The 22,181-nt window shown below is 47.3% G+C and overlaps 1 protein-coding gene across 12 annotated transcripts in view; it reads left to right on the plus strand.

Annotated features, from left to right (window-relative positions):
• Window positions 1-22,181, plus strand: part of nfia (nuclear factor I/A) — a 164,926-nt gene that overhangs the window by 114,450 nt on the left and 28,295 nt on the right. For 5 of the 12 annotated variants that reach the window (XM_029121756.2, XM_029121762.2, XM_029121760.2 and 2 more), the window contains exons 4-8: window positions 3,258-3,332; window positions 9,853-9,970; window positions 11,505-11,632; window positions 14,207-14,257; window positions 21,084-21,221. In XM_029121756.2, the coding sequence (XP_028977589.2) occupies window positions 3,258-3,332; window positions 9,853-9,970; window positions 11,505-11,632; window positions 14,207-14,257; window positions 21,084-21,221 (510 nt within the window). The remainder of the gene's footprint in view (window positions 1-3,257; window positions 3,333-9,852; window positions 9,971-11,504; window positions 11,633-14,206; window positions 14,258-21,083; window positions 21,222-22,181) is intronic. The other 7 variants (XM_029121757.2, XM_029121763.2, XM_029121768.2 and 4 more) reach the window with 3 other exon arrangements.

Below are 22,181 nucleotides of genomic sequence, written 5' to 3' on the forward strand. Positions count from 1 at the left end.
GCGCACGCGTGCACCCTCCCATAGTCTTAGCAGCACCGAAGATTATACAGACTTTTCTACTACAATACTGGGTGTCATGCGAATAGACTTTGAGCAGACACTCCTAGCGCCCAGAGACCTGCTGGTCACGGAAAGCCAGTCGGTCGTTGATATGGCACCCAGCGTGAGTTGGTCTGTCGTTTGGCAGCGACGCGTTTTCTCTCGGTGTTGAACTTGGGCCTCAGCCTCCCCCCCCCCCCCCCCCTCCTCACTAAGTTGCTGAGTTTTTCTATTGTCTCTCTCTCTCTCACTCCATTTCTCTCCTGTCAGAGGGGAGGTTTGGCGTCTCAGCTCTTATGAAAGCTGAGCTGTTGGCTCCTCCCACCGTCCTTTTTTCCACCCCCCCCTTTCTCTTTTTCTCTCTGTCCTTTCCCTTCTTTCACTCTTCAGCCCACTACTCTTTCTCAGCCTCCCTCCCTCCCTCCTCTATTTCCTCTCCCTTCCTCTCTCCTTCTCTCTCTCTCTCTCTCTTTCTGTGGACACAGCTGGGAGTGATTATCTTTGTTGAGATATAGAAGCCATGCCCCCTCCTTCGCCTGCCTGTCTCCCTATAGGAGGCGCTCCCTCATGGAATTGCCCTTGTTGAACCCAGACTGCTAAGTCTATATAGTATGTGTTCCCTCTCCCTATTCCGGCTGCTCAAGTTAGCGCGCCGCAGCTATGCTCTCGGCGTAGTATGACACTAGGTTATTATAGTGGCCGTATCCTTGAGCTGAATGTGTCTCTCCGTGTCTCTCCATGTCTCTCTGTGTGTCTCGCTCTTTCTTTCTCTGTCTCTCTGTGTCTCTGTCTGTGCCTCCCTGTGTGTCTTTGCCTCTCTGTGTCTCTCTGTGAATGTAGTTCCTGCTCTTCCCATGGTTGCACAGAGAGCTCTCCTGGATCCATTACATCACCAACCAGAGAGAGACAGACGAAGAGACAGACAATTAGAAAGACAGAGATATAGACTCTGTCTTCCCCTTCCTCACCGCTATCTTTTTCCTCTCTCTCCTTTTCTTTTTTCCCCTCTCCCTCTCTCTCTCTCCCTCTCTCTCTTTCTCTCTCTCTCTTCCACCTCTCCTCTCTCGCCTCTCTCATTCCATTTCCCTTTTCACATTCTCTCTATTTCACACTGCCTCCTCCTCTATCTCTCACACTCAATTAAATTTCAGTTTCATTTAAAAGGTCTTCATTTGCATGGGAATTCTTAGTTTACATTGCCATGTGAGGAAAATATATATATAAACCAGACAAGTAACCAGGCAAGCCTAGTTCAGCCGGCACGCAATCAGAAGTGATGAATGTTGTCCTCACTGGATTTAAACTTGGCTCTCCCATGAGAGTTGGTGTCATTAACATCACAACAAGTTTGATATTTTGCTAGACACCATTAAGCATTTTGTTAAACTGAGTAACGTTTCTTATTAAGTTTACCTCCACCACAAATAGCATCTATGAACTGTATGGCCTTTCCCACTGGCCATTTTAACAGCTTATTAGCCAGTAATAGGCTTACTAGTATCTACTAACTTACTACTTGGAATATTCATAAGAATTGAGCAATTGCTAGCAAGACTGAAGTTTAACTTTACACTGGCAACGCTATTTCATTTCATGGCCCAACGTTTGTTTTTCTTTCATTTGTGAATGACATTGATACATTAACTATTAATATAGCTGACGATAACTCACTCTTTCATCAAGAGAAAAGACGAGAGAATCGTGGAAACCCCTCCTCTTTTACTGCCCAGGGGAGTGATCTAGCCTAAATTACCCCAAAAAGCATGCACGGATGCGTACTTCCACCAGAAATAGTCACAATATAACCGTAAACAGTTATTTATTTTAGGCTTACTATTACGTAGCTACTGAAGGTTGTAGCCAGCAATTTTTTTTTCTGTCCTGACCCAAAAAGCATGCACGGATGTGTAACCGTAAACAGTTTTATTTTTGTCTTACTATAAAGTGGCTACTGAAGGCTGTAGCCAGTGAAGTTTTTGTCTATCCTTAACAAATCCTAATGCATCATTTGTTTTGGCTGTGATGAGGCTCAAACGCCTCTCTCTTCCTCTTGGTTGGTAGTCTGTGTCTCTAACCACTACGCTATTTCACAACCATTACTCTATGCTGTGTCAGTCAGTCACTCACTCACTCAGTAAGAGACATTCGCTTTTCTTGGCTAGCTCTGCTTACGCGGTCCAGCAAAAATATGAAGTAAACATTACACAAAAATGATAAACACATCAAATATTACATTAGGAACTCTTTACGGGGGTTGTGTAGGAGTGTGATTTAATTTCAAATTATTTGTAAGTCTGTGCGATAGGAGGGAAATATGCATCTGATGTGGTCATATGGGAGGTGCAGCTCAGTTTCCACTGTATTTTGGAGGTTTGTACATATACCTGTAGTTTCTTTCTAGACCATCGTCTGATTATGGCAACGTCTTTTGATAGCAAGGTCATACTCACTGATACAGGACATTTTGCCAATGTTTACTCTTTGTTTATGCGAAGATAGAATTCAGTATGTTGGATAATCCATCTTGGTGGACCTTGAGGGTCCTTGAGTCAAATGTGTTACTTGTGCCCTAATTACTTTCAGTCAAAAATGTTAAAGGACGTTGCAAAGTTTGCATATTCAATCAAATGTTATAGCTCCACTATCTGGCCAAACAGTGTCATTCTGCCACATCAATCACCTGAGTCAAAATTGGGCAATGGTGACTGAGGTGGCATGTTACTGACTGTGGAGTGAAAGATACATTGTCCATAATAAGGGACACTGCAGATAATGTGGTTTGTTAGGCTCACCCATGGAGGCAGAGGCCCAAGATGTGTCCTGCCCGTGCACGTCTCCACAGTCTGGTCCTGTTTTACTGTCTCACTTTGGAGGTAAAACAAGGAAAATAATGTGAATTCAGGACCCTGACCAGTCCCCACTTTTTCTGTCTGACTTGCGGTTAAGTTTATGGTTAGGGTTAGTATTAGGGTTACAGTTAAGTTTAGGCATTACAGGTTATTGTTTAGGATTAAGGATTATTAAATTAAGTGTAGGCCAAAAGATTAGGTTATTTAGGTTAAGGTTAGGTTTAGGTAAGTGTTAGGAGTAGTTTGTGTGTGACAGATAGACCCTGTTGCTGTGTGCTTCAGAGGAACATGCAGAACCCTGTGCCGTGCCTTGTCTTTCGTGTACCGTGTTTGGGAGAACATCACCTATTTCCTCTCTCTGTCTTTCAGGACATCTCGGCTTCCAGGACAGCTTCGTCACATCGGGGGTCTTCAGTGTGGCCGAGCTGGTCCGAGTCTCGCAGAGTAAGAGTTTATCGTGCTTTCTCCGTGATCTCGCCCCTCCAGCCTCTGTGGAGACCTGTCTCTTCTTACCCCTTCTCTGTTAATGTGACTGAACCTCCGAGGAGTCCTCCAGTCCCTCTCCCTCTCTTCCTCCGGCGTTCCTCCACATAGAGAAGCCTGCAGGAGTGATTTGATTGCAGATCTTCCATCGATATGGTCCAGGCCCACTAATGCAATTTATCAGGACTGATACAGACGTTCCTCTACCAATCCTACTCTGTTAATGAACTAAGATCCCAGATCTCTCCCAAATCAGACAGTCAGCTAAAAGAAAAACACCCCAAAAGTGGACTTGGTAGGACAAAGGAGAAGGGACAATGATTAAGATATGCATCTCAGGGGAGTGCTGATCTAGGATCAGTTTTGACCTTTCAGGTCCCATTGATTTAGATTACATTGACAGGGGATCTACTCCTACAAAGTGGTCCTTATGCTGAGACACTTTGGGAATGCAGGCCCTGAAGGACATCTCTTTTTAGGCGCTGGAGGTGGAAATTAACTGATTTTCTATCGGGTTATCTTGTATTTTTGTTTGTAAGCCGTGTTTTCTCTGTAGGTACACTTGGAGGAGAGAGAAGAAATAGAGATTGGGTGAGCTAGAGAATAAAAGATATGAAACAGAGGCGGGCGGTCACAGTCCAAGTGGTTAGGGAGAAGGCAACTGACAGACAGACAAACAGACAGATGGACAGACAGGCAGACAGACAGGCAGACAGACAGACAGACATATAGATTGATAGAGAGACAGTGATCCAGCAAGGCAACAAGGAAAAAGAGGACAGAAAGACAAAGAGATGGAGGGAGCGAAGGGAGGGAGGGAAAAACGTGACCTTTAAAAAGTGCTGTGTACGCGCAACACAGGGAGGTGTCGAGAGAGAGAGATAGAAGGGAGGGATGGATGGAGAAAGAGGGATGGAGAGAGAGTGACAGAGAGCAGTGATCCATACAGCTATGTCGATAGCCCCCGCTAACAATAGCCGATTGAAAGTGCCAGTCAGCACTCCGACTGGAGCCCCTTCTGATCAAAGGTGCATTGATCACCCCCCCCCCCCCCCCCCAAACACACACACACACACACACACACAGTACCGCATCTAAGACTAGGACTAGCCACGGTGGAATGGTTAGTGGATAGATGAGAGTTAAGTGGGAGGCTGGGGGAGAGACCGGTCAAGGTGGGTGAGGGGGAGACTGGGGTAGGTGGGTGGGGGAGAGACAGTGGAGGTGGGTGGGGAGGAAACCGGTGGAGGTGGGGGTGGTGGAGCAACGCCAAGGGGGACCCAGACGGGGCAGACCTGGGCAGTCGGCCCAATGTGTGTGGATCCCCACTCCACTAGAACTTTAACCTACACACACACACACACAACACACATACTCTTCTCTCTGTCTCACTGAGCTGGCACCCAGGTCTTGGCCCTATCCAGATGCCTCCATTGTGTTGGCAGAAGACTGAACCACAGGGAAAATAGTGTGCGTGTGTGTGTGTGTGTGTGTGCGTGTGTCGGTGTCGGTGTGTAGGTGTGCCTCTCAGACTGCGTGCATGCATGTGTGTATCACTAGCTCTCTAACTAGCTGGTGATATTAGTGTGATTAGCACAGGCAGCGCGACCCCGGCAGCTCCAGTCCTGGCGTATGATGGTAACGAGATTAAGGAATATGCATAATTGATCCGGCTCTGGGAGAGATGGGGCTTTTATCCTAACATCTGTGACATGGGGGGAGGACGGGGAGAAGAAAGGGAGTTGCTGGGTGGCATATGTTGGCTGGGAGAATTCTTTATCTCTCTCTCTAGAATACTGACTGACTGGCTGACTGACTTACTGACTGTATGACTGACTGTATGACGGACTGACTGACTGAGTGACTGACTGTATGATGGACTGACTGACTGATTGAGTGACTGACTGTATGACTGAGTGACTGACTGTATGACTGAGTGACAGACTGGCTGACTGACTGTATGACTGACTGTATGACTGACTGAATGGCCGATTGATGGTATAACTGACTGACTGATTGAGTGACCGATTGAGTGACTGACTGTATAACTGACTGTATGACTGACTGGCTGACTGACTGTCTGGCTGACTGTATGACTGACTGATTAAGTGACTGACTGGGTAGTTAACGTACTGGCTGACCAGCCCATGAAGCTAACATGATAAAAGTGTTGTTTTGAATATATCAGATCGGATGTTCTTGCCAATCAACAGGTCTGGTCTTGTGGAGTACTGTAAACACTCTATATCAAGATGCACAGTAAAGAGCCCTACAGGACTGGGCTGGAACCAGTCCCTGCACACCACTGGACAGCCCCGGCCTAGTGGTCAGAACAGGACCTTACTAACCCAATGAATCAACACATTGGCCAGAAAAAATTTGGCCAAAACCGCCCAGAAAATATTCGAGTGAATCCATGCTTTGCAGAGGGTTTCCTTCCCTACAGTGTCCATACTAACCCAGTCAGCAAAGCTGTGTCTGTGTGTATCTGAAGGGGGCGGGTCATTCACGTGGTTGGCTCCGTAAGGAGCAGGTGAAGACTGCAGTTCTGGATAGTATGCAGGGATCTAGACCTGTCTGTGGACACACGCACGCACACACACACACACACACAGGAGATACACATCAGGCCAACATTAGGATTCTGAGAGCTAGTGTGTGTATACGTGTGTGTGTGACAGAGAGAGAATGGCGACCAGGTGGGGGTGTGGGGGGACTCGATGCACAGTGCAGAAGATGAGAGGTCGTTCATGGTATTGAATGGGGCAACACCCCCCACCCCCACCCCCTCGCTGTCTATAAGGCAGTGTGACCTTGGCTTGGAGCACACATTACACAATTCAGTGGCAGGGTCCAATCGAATCTGCTTCTGTCGATCAATATCCTATTAAAGCAGCACACAAAAAATGGGGGAGGGTGGGGAGGAGAGAGAAATGAAAGTCTCCATAAAGTTAGCGCTTATACCTGTGTGTTGCCGCGTGTGTGTGTGTGTGTGTGTGGGGGGGTGGGGGGGGGGGGGGGGGGTGATGGGTGTAATTGTAATTGGTCCATTCAATACCGTACCTGGGTAATTTGGGATATTGGGCACCGCCCTTTCCTTGTCATTCCTCCATTTCTGTTCCTTCCTGGTCTTCTATCCATCCCTGTTGAGACAGCAGAGGTGGTGGATCCACCGGAGCTCCACAAAGGCAGTTTGCTTGTTCTTCTAAAACAGGAGTTTTCAACTCTCACCCTACAAGGTACAGAGACTGCTGGTTCTCTGTTCTCCTCGGTACCCTCTGAGTTCTGGAGCTTGCTGGTTCTGATTTCTACCAGATCTAGCAACTCCTGTTTGTCAGTTTTATCTGGTCCCAGTTTAGGAGTTCTGGAGTGTGAACATTCCATTTCAGAAGAAGCATCACTAGTTCTGGGTGTCACGCATTTTGCAACCCAGTGTGAGTTTGACCTGCAGGTGCCCAACTCCTTCCACAGAGGGTGGTCTGTCGGCAGGTTTGAACCAGTCAGTCAGCTCATTACTGAAGAACTCCTGTCACCTAGTTAACTAGATCTATTACTCATTACTGAAGAACTCCTGTCACCTAGTTGACTAGATCTATTAAAAGAAAAGAAGTCTACAGACACTACGCCCTCTGTGAAATTTGTTCGAAACCCCTGACCTTGCATGTGACTAACATCCAGGCCAGTCGAGTCCACCTTTTAGATACCATGCTAGCCAGTTGGACACATCTGGGCTCATCTATATATACACACACAGAAGGCTGGCACAGAAACCCCCAGACCAGATGAGTAAGAGGAACATGGGGAGGGGATGAATGAATAATAGAGTGAAGGGCTGGCATGGCCTCTCCTCCATCCTGCCATCCACGCACCCCGTCTGCCCCTGGCACACCATGGCATCACCACTGGGGGACACCACACACACCCCCACAGACACACACACACACATCCTTCATCCAACCATGCAACGGTGTGCCAGCCTCACCAACCCCACCACCACCCCCAACCAGTCTCTGTGCCAGTGGGCAGTACCATCTGGGCACCACAATCAGCCCCTGGCAATACTGGCACGACTGGAGTGGAATGGGCTTAACCGGTGTGGCTTGTAGAGATGTGGGGGTGGCTTCACCGTAGCAGAACTCGATATGGCTGTGAAAATACAATAACAGTGACAATTACCAGAAGTACTAGTACAGAGTATGCAGTGTGTGTGTGTGTGTGTGTAAGAGAGAGAGATAGAATGTGAAGCAACCCAGCCCAGCAGGAGAAACAAAAGAGAGAAAACACACTGGTGTAAGCAAGCATAAAACATAAAAGAGCCCTCCGCCTCGCTGTCTTTCTCTCCCTCTCTGTCTCTCAATTTCAATTCAATTGGAATTACTTGGCATGACGTAAAAATGTACATATTGCCAGAGCATAGCAGAGATAACGTTCATTTACAATAGAACTTCATTAAAGCCACCGCGGTAATCAGTAGAAGAACTGCCAAGAGAAGAAGACAAACATATGATAATAATAATGACTGTGCATTACAATGGCATAAGACATGATCTTGTTCTGTCAGACACTGTCACTCATCTTGTGGAAGGCTGCGACATAGTTTCTCTCTCTGTAGCCGCTTGCTCATCCCATCATGCCATCACGCTCTCTGTCAATAAAGTGATGAAAACGAAAGAGGGACTGAGGGACGCGGGGGGGCGAGGGGGTCTAGGGTGCCTCTCTCGTTGCCGGGACGGATGTCCAGGTTTGATGTTGATTGCTGCCTTTGTTGTCAAATGCTTCAATTCTGAAATCCACTCGAACAAAGGAGAACACTTTTTCCTCTATTCTCTCTTCTGATTTTCAAAAGAAAAGATCTTGCAGCTTTTGTGGTGGTTCAGATCCCCAGTGCCTGGCTGGACTGGAAGTGAGGAGTGGAGAAGGAAGACGGGGGAGGGGGAGGGCAGCTTGGTTGTGTATTGGCTGGGGGGGGGGTGCATCCAACAGATGGGCCAATGTACAGTAGCATCACTGTGGTACGTCCGTTCACACACACACATGCTGAAATTTGTCACCCACCCGGCAGCTTCACCTATCACAGGCACTGTCCTCTGTACTGAAGTGGCTAATAAGTAGAGAGCCCCGTGAAACATTTCACTAATGCATCTTCAGCAAGGCACAGCCAGGCTAGTCTGACGGAAGACGAGAGAGAGGGAGAAATCGAGAAGAGCTCTGTAAGAGAACGAGAGACTGAAGGGGAGAGAGAGGAGAGAGAGAGACAGAGGGGGAGAGAGGGAGAGGGGGAGTCAAAGAGAGTGAGCGAGATCAATGCAGGCCTGCTAGCTACAGGCTTCATTTGGAATCCTTCAGGCAAAAAGCACTTGATAAAGCCCTTAAGAGGTAGAGACTGCGGATTACCTTTATGATTGATTTCCATTCCAGGCAAAGAGACTGCAGCGCTGGTCATTTTTCTCCTCCCTCCCTCCCTCTCTCTCTCTCTCTCTCTCTCTTTCTCCTTCCCTCTATCCCAGCTCAGGAGGGTTGGGAAGGAAGGGCACTCTGCTTTTTAAGACCCGCTGTTTTTCTCTTTTCTCATGCTGTCTGTCTCTTCTCATCCCTCATTCCTTCCCCTTATTCCGTCTCCCTCCATCCCTCCCTCCATCCCTCCCTCCATCCCTCCCTCCATCCCTCCCTCCATCTCTCTCTCTAGACCAGAGTTATAGACTGAGTTACAGCAGCCCAGTGCCCAGGTTAGCTCTCTCACAAATTACTTCTGCGGCCCCCACTATTAGCCATGCAAATGTACCCTCCACTTTATTGCCCGCCTCGTAAATAACCCTGCCCCGCCCGGCCCACCCCGACAATTTGGATTAGGAAGCAAGGGGGGAGGGTAAAGAGGGGGGAGGGGGGGGGGATGAAGTAAAGAGATGACTCAGAAACGATGGCATGGCCTTTTTTTGGAGGGTGGGGTTGAGTATCCTGAAGTGACTTGACGAGTGACGGTGTTCCAGTTATCAGCAGAGGTGGAGCTGCGTTATGACGACGTGTTTGCCAGTTCCCCCCCCCACACACACATCCCCCCCCCCCCCCCCCCCCCCCACCGTCCCTCCCTTCCTGTAGCAGTGTCCTCTTCCAATGTTAATTAGGAACACCATTACCATGTCTGTCACAGCAGCCTCCTCCTCCCTCTCTTCATCTTCCTCCTCGCCATTTGGTATGCAGCGAAGACCCTCCTCTCCTCCACCTCACGTTTAAGCTGTCCTCATCAAAAACAGTGGTCGCCGTCACCCGTGAATGTAAAGGAGAGCCAGCGCCGCGGCTTTTACACACCAGATGACGGAAGGTGCTCCCTAGCACGCCGGCTAGTTCCACAGTGACCTGTGTTGATTCTTTAAGTGTTTATAATAACCCTCCTCTCTGTCTGTCTCTCTGTCTGTCTCTCTGTCTGTCTCTCTGTCTGTCTCTCTGTCTGTCTGTCTGTCTGTCTGTCTCTGTCTGTCTCTAGCCCCGATCGCAGCAGGGACGGGCCCTAACTTCTCACTGGCGGACATAGACAGTTCCTCCTATTACAGCATGAGCCCTGGGGCCATGAGGCGCCCCCTACCCAGCACCTCCTCCAGCAGGTACCCCCTCCACACACACACACACACACACACACAACTCCTTCGCAGACCCTAGACTCCCCACAATTTGTATTTTGTATGCTGTTGCGTCCATGTGTTTTTTTTCCAAATGATTTCCCTCCACCACACACTCCACACACAACACACATGCCCCACACACGCACACGAAAACCGCGCACACACACACACCACCCCCAGTCTTCCGTAGTGATGTTGTGTGGAGCTCAGGAGACTGCCCACACAACGCTGCAAGGCTCTGCTCACTGAACTGAGATGTACTGCCTCAACCTCCCTCTCTGTAGGTACACACATAATGAAGGCAGCATATGGCCCCCAAATCCTTTTAATGTCAACTGTTGAACTGTACGTTTACACACACACACACACACATTTTTGGGGGCTTTGGTTAAACTTGCACATGGTATATTCACTTGTGTCTACAGGGCGTACGGGCAGGTGGTGTGTGTGCATTTTAAGGGAACGCGTGTGTTTGTACGTCTCTACATATCTGTGTGTGTTAAGCCCAGCCTCTGTCTCTCCCTGCCAAAGCCAACACGGCTAAACAGGAAGGCAGTGTGTGTGCATGTTCACCCCTAATTATGTGATTATGAGGGAAACACACCAGCAGACATTCACATTCACAAATAAATGTCAGAACCAACGGCAAGGGAAATAACTCACAGGTCTGCCTGCCGCGTCCCAAATGACCCCCTAATTCCCTGTGCACTGGACCACTACCCATATGGGCTCCGGTGGGAGGTAGCGCACTTGGGAGGGTAGGACCGCTGGGTCCAGAAGAGACAGATATACACAGAGCAGCTCCCAAACCACAACCTGGGTGATTCACTGTGGATAGAGTTGACCAGTCATAGAAACGCTTTGATGGTAGGTTTCACCAGGGCCCTGTAGGAGCACAGAAAACACACACATGGATTCATACAGACCGATGAACAGAGAACACACACACACACACGCACACTGAGACCTAGAACAGAGCAGCTGTGTGTCCATCCCTGGGCCTTGATCTCTGGCCAGAGGGTTAGCATTCATCTGTCTGGGGAGGGATGTAATCAGATGGCACACGCACGCACACACACACACGGACACACACGTCAAACTGTGACCATTATGGAATTCTGGATAACAGTGAATTGTCATATGGATGGGTATTGTCTTTCAGCATGTGGTATAACATACCAAATTGTCTTTACATTTTACATTTAAGGCATTTAATTATGTACAGTAGAGAATGCAGACATTTTCACATTGTTTTGTTGCCTTAGCGAAATCAAGCTTCCCCTCCTGTACCATTCTGCAGAAGAAATGCATTGAAACCAGTTCCCATAAAAATAAACTGCTTTTGGCTGAACTAGGGTGTATATTTTGAAACATAAAACGTGTTTGCATCAAACGGGTGGAATAAAGAATCAATGAAAATGTATTTGAGGGAAAAAAAAGTTGTGTAGTGTACTCTGAGCCTGAGTATCAGTGCTGTTCACCTGTCAGATGTTAACCGGCTTGCGTGTGTCTTCAGCTCAGCCAAGAGAATCAAGTGTATGGAGGACGAGGTTGACAGTCCAGGAGAGGAGTCGTACTACCCAGGCCAAGGCCGTTCCCCAGGAAGCAGCAGCCAGGCCAGCAGCTGGCATGAAGTGGAACCAGGTACGCACGGCTGGAGAGTGCCAACCACACTGCCCTCCTCTGCCAACCCCCCCCCCCCCCCCCCCCCCCGCCCAGTCTGTCATTCTGTCTCCACTGCTCCGGCTGTATAGAGACGTCCTACACATCTCTCCAGATAGATGCATAGCGTGTGCCTGGAACAGAAATGGAGTACGAGGAGTGTGCGTGCGTGCGTGCGGTAGAGGGGGCAGGGAGATTTCTGTGTCCATAGTTATTGTAAGACTGCACAATTGTGTGTGTCTGAATGGTTGTGATGTAGTTTTGTGTGTGAACGGTGAGGGCGAACGGAGTGTGTGTGTCCTGTCTCTCCAGGCCTTGTCAGTGTGTGTCCTCTCGTGTGTGTGTGTGTTTGTGTGTGTGTCCTGTCTCTCCTCGTCTGTCTTAGACTGGTTCTCCCTCGCAGGTTAAATTTTTTTCGATTCTTGGGATGATTCCATTCCTACCTAAAGCCAGAACACACACAGTCAATTCTTAGAAGCACCTTCTTCCCCAGGCATCTGTCTCATTGGGAAATGTGTCTTTTAGCTGGCTCAGTCAGACGTTCTGAGAGCCCCTGCTCTTAAGTGCAAGCTCATCATTTTTGAAATATTTTGACTCTATGGGCCATTTGATATAATAGACCATGGGCTTTTAGACCTTCATTTTCTGGTTCACATCTGTGGTATTAACAATGAGGTCCATAGCCTCTATTCTGTGTGCACATGGAATTGTATGTATGTAGGTGTATGTCATGTAATTGTGTTTTTGTATGTGTGTGTGTGTGTGTGTGTATGTGTGTATATGTGTGTGTGTGTGTATGTGTGTATATGTGTGTGTTTGTGTATGTGTGTGTGTGTGTGTTTGTGTGTGTGTGTATGTGTGTGTTTGTGTGTGTATGTGTGTGTATCTGTGTATATGTGTGTGTTTGTGTATGTGTGTGTTTGTGTGTGTGCGCATGTCCTGCCTCAGTGTTTCAGGCTGGTGGGCTGTAAATCAGTCAGGGTCCTCCTCGTGGCTTCACTCTGCACACACACACACACACACACACACACACAATGCCAAACAGTCGAGTGAGAGGCGAGACGACACAGACACACACACACACACACATGCAGGTTTTCTTTGTCCTGTGACTTCCTAGAAGTCAATGTCACAGTAAAAACTCCTTATTTTCCTCCAGGCTTTTACAGAGTTGGGTTTCAGGTAGACAGCAGAGGCATGCATGCCAGGGGGTGGGGGGTTCTGTTACAGGGGATTTAAGAGGGTGGAGTCGCCTCAGAGCGAGCGGAGGCCCATCTCAGGATAGGGGAGCGGCGTGTTTCTGTGTGTTTCTGTGATGAACGTGTGAATGAGTGTGTTTCTGTGATGAACGTGTGAATGAGTGTGTTTCTGTGTGTTTCTGTGATGAACGTGTGAATGAGTGTGTTTCTGTAATGAACATTTGAATGAGTGTGTTTCTGTGATGAATGTGTGAATGAGTGTGTTTCTGTGTGTTTCTGTGTGTTTCTGTGATGAACTAGTGAATAAGTGTGTTTCTGTGATGAAAGTTTGAATGAGTGTGTTTCTGTGATGAACGTTTGAATGAGTGTGTTTCTGTGTGTTTCTGTGATGAATGTGTGAATGAGCGTGTTTCTGTGATGAACGTTTGAATGAGTGTGTTTCTGTGTGTTTCTGTGATGAACGTGTGAATGAGTGTGTTTCTGTGTGTTTCCGTGTGTTTCTGTGATTAACGTGTGAATGAGTGTGTTTCTGTGATGAACGTTTGAATGAGTGTGTTTCTGTGTTTCTGTGATGAACGTGTGAATGAGTGTGTTTCTGTGTGTTTCTGTGATGAACGTGTGAATGAGTGTTTCTGTGTGTTTCTGTGATGAACGTGTGAATGAGTGTTTCTGTGTGTTTCTGTGATGAACGTGTGAATGAGTGTGTTTCTGTGTGTTTCTGTGATGAACGTGTGAATGAGTGTGTTTCTGTGATGAACGTGTGAATGAGTGTGTTTCTGTGATGAACGTGTGAATGAGTGTGTTTCTGTGTGTTTCTGTGATGAACGTGTGAATAAGTGTGTTTCTGTGTGTTTCTGTGATGAACATGTGAATGAGTGTGTTTCTGTGTGTTTCTGTGAACGTGTGAATGAGTGTGTTTCTGTTTTTTGTTCCCAGAGGATAGGAATAAGACATGAGTTAATGTCCCAGGCTTATGTTTAACAGGCTGTGGAAGTATTTGTTTAAAACGTAAATCTGTGTGTGTGTGTGTGTGTGTTTGCCTGCGTGCTTTTGTGTGCTTGGTAGTCTATTCTGTTGTATGTGTTTCTGTCTATTTGCGTTTGTAAATGGGAATGTATGCTGTGTGGGTGGGTGTGTGTTTGTGTGAGTGTGTGTGTGTGTTAGAGCTTCTGCTTGCGTGTGTAACGTGACCTGACCCACGCTGCCTCACAGAGGGTTGGTCCACTCTTATGGGAACTTAATTGATGAGGTAATGCTCCATTTTCTCTCCAGCGCTGCCCTGTATTCACCCTGCCTCTTGTTCTTTCTTTCCTTTGTCCCCTTCTTTCTTTCCTCCTTTCCTTTTGTTTCTCTAAAGCTGGATATAAACTGCGTGGCTCGCTAGCTAGTTCGTTCATCTCAAGACAAGGTAAAGATGCATTACTGTTTCCAATTTCCCCCCCTTCCCCACTCCCACTACCCCTCCCCTCCTCCATCTCAATTGGGACGTAGTTGGCTGTGGTGTCTACTGTTGTTGGTGGTGTTTCGTTTTTGTCCAGGTTACCAAACCCCCCCCACCCCCCACCCCCCCCCCTCCCTTCACTGTGTCTGTGATAGAAATGAATGGGACTGGGAGAGACCCTGGAGGCACTCCTCACGGCCCCTCTCCTTATTTGGTGGCGCTGTGTACTGGCTGTTCTGTAGCATGGGGGGCCGGTGGGAACGTCGGAATGTTTATGGTGCATCATGACATGTCAATGCGAGCAACTCCGCCCATTAAAACACACTCATTTCAGTGTCCTGTGCATCCAGAACCCACGGCCGAGCCCAGGGGGGGCTGAGCCGGTTCACACGGACTTCAGCAGGGCTCCACCTGAAAACCACTGTTGCATGGGGAGCTTGGCGCGGGCTTGTGGACAACCTGGGGGGGGTTTTAATGCGCCCTGTACGGGGGCGGACGGCTGGGCGTTCAGCTCTACCCGGGGTGTGGGGGGGTGGGGGGGTGAACTGGGTTCATGTTTGCTCTGGTGCTCGTGCCTTTCCCTCACACACACACGACATTCTCCAGATTCCCCTGTCTTCCCACCTTGGGTCAGTTCTCATTGGCTATCAGTCATCTGATGGAACATGGTGCTGTTCTTCTCCTGGGTTCGGCTTCTGTTGATCTTTTGGGTTTGATTCTGGTTTTGTTTGTGGTTACTGGTTTGTTTGGTTTCACACTACATGCTTGTGTGTGTGTGTGTGTGTGTGTGTGTGTGTGTGTTTGTGCGTGCTTGTGTTTGTGAGTGTGTGTGTGTGTGTCTGAACACTCATCAACATTCAGACAAGTGATACATTACCAGCAGCTGCAGGCTGATTCTGAGTGTGTGTCTGGTCGCCTCATGGCTGTGTTATATTTACACATGGCTTGTAAAAGTGTATCCAGTGGAACGGCATGCCAACCCTTTCCCAGGTAACTTACGTCAGGGCTTAGAAACATGTCACTCACAAGGCCGTATCAACCGGCTTGAATAGCACGGTGTCAGCAGCGATGTGTGTGTAAAGGAATGTGTGCAAAGGTTTGTGTTTTTAAATGTGTAAAGGAATGTGTGCAAAGGTTTACGTTTTTAAATGTGTAAAGGAATGTGTGCAAAGGTTTGTGTTTTTAAATGTGTAAAGGAATGTGTGCAAAGGTTTGCGTTTTTAAATGTGTAAAGGAATGTGTGCAAAGGTTTACGTTTTTAAATGTGTAAAGGAATGTGTGCAAAGGTTTACGTTTTTAAATGTGTGAAGGAATGTGTGCAAAGGTTTGCGTTATTAAGTGTGTAAAGGAATGTGTGCAAATGTTTGTGTTTTTAAGTACATAAAGTGGTGGCTCAACTGTCTTCTCAAGGAAAATCATGATTAAGCAAACGTGTTGAAAATGTATTCAGTCAAAATGTTGGATTATTTAAAGTTCTGGAGCCTAATCACCTCCCATTGGTCAGAACCATTACCTGCAGTCACTTCCTCAGAGGTCTCTACCTATCAGAGAAGGCCTTGTAGATAGGTGCAGCAGACATTACTCTTCATTACAGTACACACTGTTGCCCTCGGCGTTGATAAGGCCGTCTGTATTCATGGCCAAACCTGCTCCGCCTGTCCACTTGGTTAAGGGACCTGCTCTTTTAGCCTGTCTGGCTGCTGTGCGCACCCACATGCGCGCTCCTGAGTCAGGGCGGAGCGGCGGTAGTTTGGGCCTGATTGATGCACACCGGAGGAGAGGCCTCGGCAGAGGGGGAGACTGATGGACAGCAGAGGTGGAGAAGGAGGAGGACAAGGAGGAGAGGGATGCTCGTTGTAAAATCACACGCTCACGGGCAGCGAGGCCCGTCAATTTGTCAGATGAGGACGGAGGGAGAGACGGAATGAGGAGGGACGAGAAGAGGAGAGATGAAGAGAGGGATGGGAGAGAGAAATGTATGGTGGGACGGAGAGAAGGAGGCGAGTGAGGGAGATGCAGGGAGACACAGAGAGCGAGATGGAGAAAGAGAGAATGAGATAGATAGAGAGAGATGGAATGAGAGAGACGAGGAACAAAGAGAGAGATAAGAAAGATGGAGGGAGAGAAACAACCCTTCTATATGTAATAACGCCTTAGAACGGGAAAGTGCTGAGTACGCCCCGCCTCTGATTTCACCTGGCAGAACCTTTTAAAGTGTTCATTACTCACTCTCAGACTTCAGGCCCCTTCACCCAGACACAAACACACACACAAAAACACACACACACACACACACTGTCTCTCTAATACACAGACAACCCACCAGGCATTCCCACAGACAGACGGTTTTCTCCGTCTCTCCATGTTGTTCAATCCATCCCTCTCTCCATCTCACTTTGCACACACCTCCTTGAAGCACAACTGTTTCTCACCCATGCTGCTCCAAGAGCTCCCGGTGTCCAGGGTACACAGAAGACCAAAGACTGGTCTACAGTAGCTGTCTTTTGACACAGTACTGAAAGAGCACAGGACAGGACAGAAGAAGCTGTCTGTAGAAGAACTCAACACCTGACTCAAGCTCAGGTCTGAGCCTTCGAGGCATTCTGTCTCTCCTGCTTCCCCTCTTGCTCTGTGTACTATATGAGAAAGTCCAGTAGGCCTCTGTAGCCAGCCAGCCAGCGCTAATGTTGCTTAAAAAGGCAGAAGTAATGAATACCCCCTTGCTCCCCAAAGGTGTAACATGCTTTTTGGTGTGAACCCTCCCACACACATTTTTCGTCTCTCCGCTCCACACCATCTTGGGGTTTGGAGTTCTGACGCTGAGGATTTAAAACAGCGGCGGTTGTCATTGGTGGTCTCTCAAATGTCAGATGTGTTTTCCCTCAAATGACTGAGCTCTCGGTGCAAGTACATTTGTTAGTTTCATTCTGAGGCTACTCGCAATGACTTCCATGCCGGTCCTTTTTATAGTTAGGTGCCGGAGCGTCACAGTACTCCTGAAGAATAAGTTTCACCCCAATTTCAGTCTTTCCCCTACCATTTATATTTTAAAGAATGGTAAAAAATGATTATTGGAGGTGGAAATTGTTCATAAACCTTTATTTGATGTGGCAGGTACAATATTGAGTGCTACAGGGATACACATTAACTGCCAGGATAAAGCAACAGCACCACCATCTTGCTGCTGTTTGAACCTGTTTGCAATGTGCCTCTACTTCACTTATTGTAATCGTGGAGTTTGGCCATTAGGGGACAAAATAGGTTTCCTACTGAAATGACAAAATCTAACATAACACACTGTCAAAATGAATACTAGGATTAATGTAGGGTGTTTCACTTTAACTAAGCTTAAAACGTCCGGTTTTCATGGAAAAATTGATTGTTAGTGATAGTTACTCTTTAAGCTAATATTCATTAAGAGGAACAAGAACTCATGTTATTGACAGTTTAAGTAAAGTGACCATATCAGAGACAATAAGCTAACTATACATCAAATTATAACACCCTCAGTATGTTAACATTTGACACAGTGAATAATATAAATAATATAATCGTTAAAACATATTTTACTTCAGCAAATCAAATGTTCATTTGCCAGAATAGATTTTTGGGACAGAAGGAAGAATATACTGTAAATTCCAATGAATAAACAACAATCACTAAGAAACGTCACCCACAATGCTGTATACTGGAAGTACCACTGCCAAGTGGACGAGTAGCGGGAAGAGATCATTGAGGATTACATATGTATAGGTGGATGTTAGCTGTCTAGGCAACACAACAGTGTGAAACATGAAAGTGTGTGTGTGTGCAGCGTACGTATGCTTGTGTGTACGAGTTACGTGTGGATGGTTGTGTGTCTATGCGACTGTATGTGTCCAGTGTGTGCATGTAGTCAGTACTAAACGGACAGTGTAAAGAGGAAGCGTTGTCAATGGATCGCCAGCCTTATTGTAATCACTTGGCAGTTTAGTTTAATAGCGTTATTGCTGGAAGGTAGAAGCTGAACTGTCCTGTCGGTTCTAGCCTCAAGGCACTGATGAAACACTTGCCGTAGTAGTATAGAGAGCAGTCTACCGCTGGGCTGGATTTAAGGGCTTTCCTATGACACGGCCTGGTGTCAAAGTTCTGGGCGGCAGGGAGCTTGACCAGGGTGATGAACTCAGCTGTCCGCCATCCAGGCGGGGATGCAGCCTGTCAAGGTGCTCTCAACGGGGCAGTTGTAGAGCCTTTTGAGGTCGTGTTGATGTGGATAGGGGCATAGTCCCTCTGTTTCCTGTAATCTACCATCAGTTACTTGGCCTGTTGACGTTAGGAGAGACCGTGTTGTCCCGGCGCTGTTTTAGCAGGTCCCTGGTGACCTTCCTGTAGGCTACCTCGTCGTCGTTCTCTGTGGTAACGTGGGTGCTGAGTCTTGCAGAGACCCACACATATGAATGTTAGCCCGTCTCAAGGTCTGACATCGGGTATGGAGAGCACAGCAGGTGCTCTGATGCATGGTCCGCTGCTACGTGCCTCGAAGTGAGCATAGAAGGCCCTAACCTGTCTGATGGATTTGCATTGCTGTTCAGCTCACAGCTGTGTTCTCCGCGATGGTTTTCAAGCCCTGCCGACGATCAGCAGAGCTGGTGTGGATGTCGACTAAGTCCTACGTTGAATCTAGCCCTAGTTGATTGCTTGTCGGAGGTCGTAGCAGAACTTTGCGTGGGGGTTTGTGTACTGCTCCCTGAAAATGGTTGGGGTTCAGTTCTCGGCAGATGTCGCCAGTAAGCCAAGTCTGGTTGTGGTGAGGATTAACATTCTGGGGACAAACATTCTGATTACTCATTTGAGGAGCTGGTGATTGTTGAGGTAAACCTCTCCATGTTGTTTGATGAGTCTCAGAGTCAGAAACATTTACGGGACACTCCAGTTGTTCGGCATTCGCTCTCTGTCTGACCACATTCACCACTCTTGGTGTGTGAGTGTGTTTCTGGGTGCGGAACGTTGCTTCCGTGGGAGCAGTCATAAAGTGGTCATTAAGGAGTCGTGGAACTTTTGTGGAGCTGTTATTTAGTGGAATGGTTTGTTTCATTTGGTTTTTGTAAGCCTGTGTATCGTATGTCTTTTGCTAGCAGATTACCTTATCATGGGGTCAGTATGACCTCATTTGTTTGACTTGAAAGCAGACAGCGCTCTTTCCTTGATGCTCTCCGACCTGTGACCTCCAGCTTTCCCACACCCTTGCATATCCAAGATCAGATGTTATTTAACCACAAATTGTTAACGTTTGTACTGGGGGTTGGGGGTAATTTGATCCCAGAACGTCTACATCAGTTCCTACTTTGTTTAATCAATCTTCCTCAGAAATCCCTCTTTACAAAAGTGAGGTCCAATAACTGATGGGGAGACATGTTCTGTCCCTTTCTTTGTCTGTATTGATGTGTATCTCCCACGGCCTGTAAAGAGGGAGGAGCCCGGGCTGAAGAAACCAAGACTTCTGCATAATTTATTACTAAACTGCCACACACACACATTAACACACACACACCCACACCTCTCAGCCCCTTAATATAAAACCACCTACACACCTGAGATTCCATCCACTGCTTTTAAGATGAAACATCCTCATCCATCTCTGCTGTGAAAGCTGTTTTCGTAATATTGGAACATTGGAATGCTTTTGTTGACCAATAAGAAAAAGACAGCAGGCAGTTTATATTTATTAGTCAAACTGTATTCTTAGTCTAATCTTTTAAAAGCTAAAGCCATTTAGTTATTATTAGGTACAATAGTTGCTGGTTGCGCAATGTGGTAAGGTATAATGAAAGGGTCCAGAGCACGTGGGTGTGGTCAGATGTTATTTGATGTGGTGGCCAACCAATTACATCCCACCTCAAGTAGGGAGAATCAAAACAATGTCCTCATGCATGCTTTTTCTGTGTCTATTCTCTTTTGACTTTTTCTTCGCCAATGTAATTCATTGGCTGATTCTCTCCTGATGGGTCTTCGGGAAGGATCAGCCAATGAAGTTGGAGGTCCTAACCATTTGACTACATAAAAAATGGTTGAAGCCATCAAATGGTGAAGTCTAAGCAAAAACAGCATATTTTTTCACGTTAACCCATTGCACACTGAGTCTTTGTGACCATGCTTTGTGGCTGATCTAAACTCTAAGCTGTCTGTTCTATTCATCCATTCATCTATTCATCCTCCTTGTGCCACTCATTCTCTTCTTTCCTGTATTCCTCTTTCAATCCTATTCTCTACCCTCCACCCCAGCCTCCCAAGAATAAGTGTCTATTCTGAAGGGAAAACAGCTGAGAAAAGACTTTCTCACTCATTAACTAGTTACCTGTAATCAACTTATTTGTCTTTTTAATGAAATGTTTTTAATCTGAGGTCATTAAATAAACTCACCTATTAATGCTGTAACTGCACAAGACAAGATATACCTAAAATTGAAATCACACAGAATGAAAGTTATACTCTGCTAGGTATGGACATCAAATCACAAACCAATCCAGGCAGACTGCTTTTGAAGTCCCTGAAAGAAACTAATGTAATACTTCTTTGGTAAGAGCAAAACACAAAAGTAACTGTGTTCCCACATGAAAAAAAAAAAAAGCTTTGTCACACTTAGTTGGGCCCTGACCACTCCCCCTGTCCTCCCTCCAGCCCGCCAGCCTGCCCCACACGTCCTGCCAGCCCCCCCCCCACCCCCACCCACCCCCCCCGCACTCACCTCTACCACTCTCTGTGAGTCTCCGTGACCTTGCCTTATTAAATTGCACTTATCAATCATTCTTGCCAGGGATGCCATCGCCCAGCACATTAAAGAAGTCAGAGAAGTTTGGTTTCAGCAGCACGGTTGTGCCTTCGCAGACCACCTCCTCCTCCCCCCGAACGGCATTCACACACCATCATCGGCCTGTCATCACAGGACCTAGAGGTGAGGTCCTCGCTCACCCCTACCCCCCCCCCCCCCCCCGACCCCGTCCCCCCACCCAAATCCATCCCCTCCCCCACCAGCCAAACTCCTTTCACTACCTATTTCCCACTCTCACGAAGGGACGGTAGAGGTTGGTTCTGTGTCCCTCTCCTCTCCTGCCTCCTGTTTCCACACTGTTGCTGCCCTGTTAGCCTGCGCTCTGCGGGCCTAAGTCAGAGCCGCCAGCTCTCATCCCTCCATTATCCATATATATATATATATATATATATATATATACAGTATCTCACAAAAGTGAGTGCCCCCCTCACATTTTTGTAAATATTTGAGTTTATCTTTTCATCTGAAGAAATTACACAATGTAAAGTAGTGATTGTACAGCTTGTATAACAGTGTACATTTGCTGTGCCCTCAAAATGACTCAACACACAGACATTAATGTCTAAACCGCTGGCAACAAAAGTGAGTACACCCCTAAGTGAAAATATCCAAATTGGGCCCAATCAGCCATTTTCCCTCCCCAGTGTCATGTGACTTGTTAGTGTTACAAGGTCTCAGGTGTGAATGGGGAGCAGGTGTGTTACATTTGGTGTCATCGCTCTCACACTCCCTCATACTGGCCACTGGAAGTTCAACATGTCAACTCATGGCAAAGAACTGTCTGAGGATCTGAAAAAAAGAATTGTTGCTCTACATTAAGATGGCCTAGACTTTAAGAAGATTGCCAGGACCCTGAAACTGAGCTGCAGCACGGTGGCCAAGACCATACAGCGGTTTAGCAGGACAGGTTCCACTCAGAACAGGCCTCGCCATGGTCAACCAAAGAAGTTGAGTGCACGCGCTCAGCGTCATATCCAGAGGTTGTCTTTGGGAAATAGACATAAGAGTGCTGCCAGCATTGCTGCAGAGGCTGAAGGGGTGGGGGGGTCAGCCTGTCAATGCTCAGACCATACGCCGCACAAT

The sequence above is a fragment of the Esox lucius genome, chromosome 8 (assembly GCF_011004845.1).
Source record: "Esox lucius isolate fEsoLuc1 chromosome 8, fEsoLuc1.pri, whole genome shotgun sequence".
In the NCBI taxonomy this organism is placed as follows: Eukaryota; Metazoa; Chordata; class Actinopteri; order Esociformes; family Esocidae; genus Esox; species Esox lucius.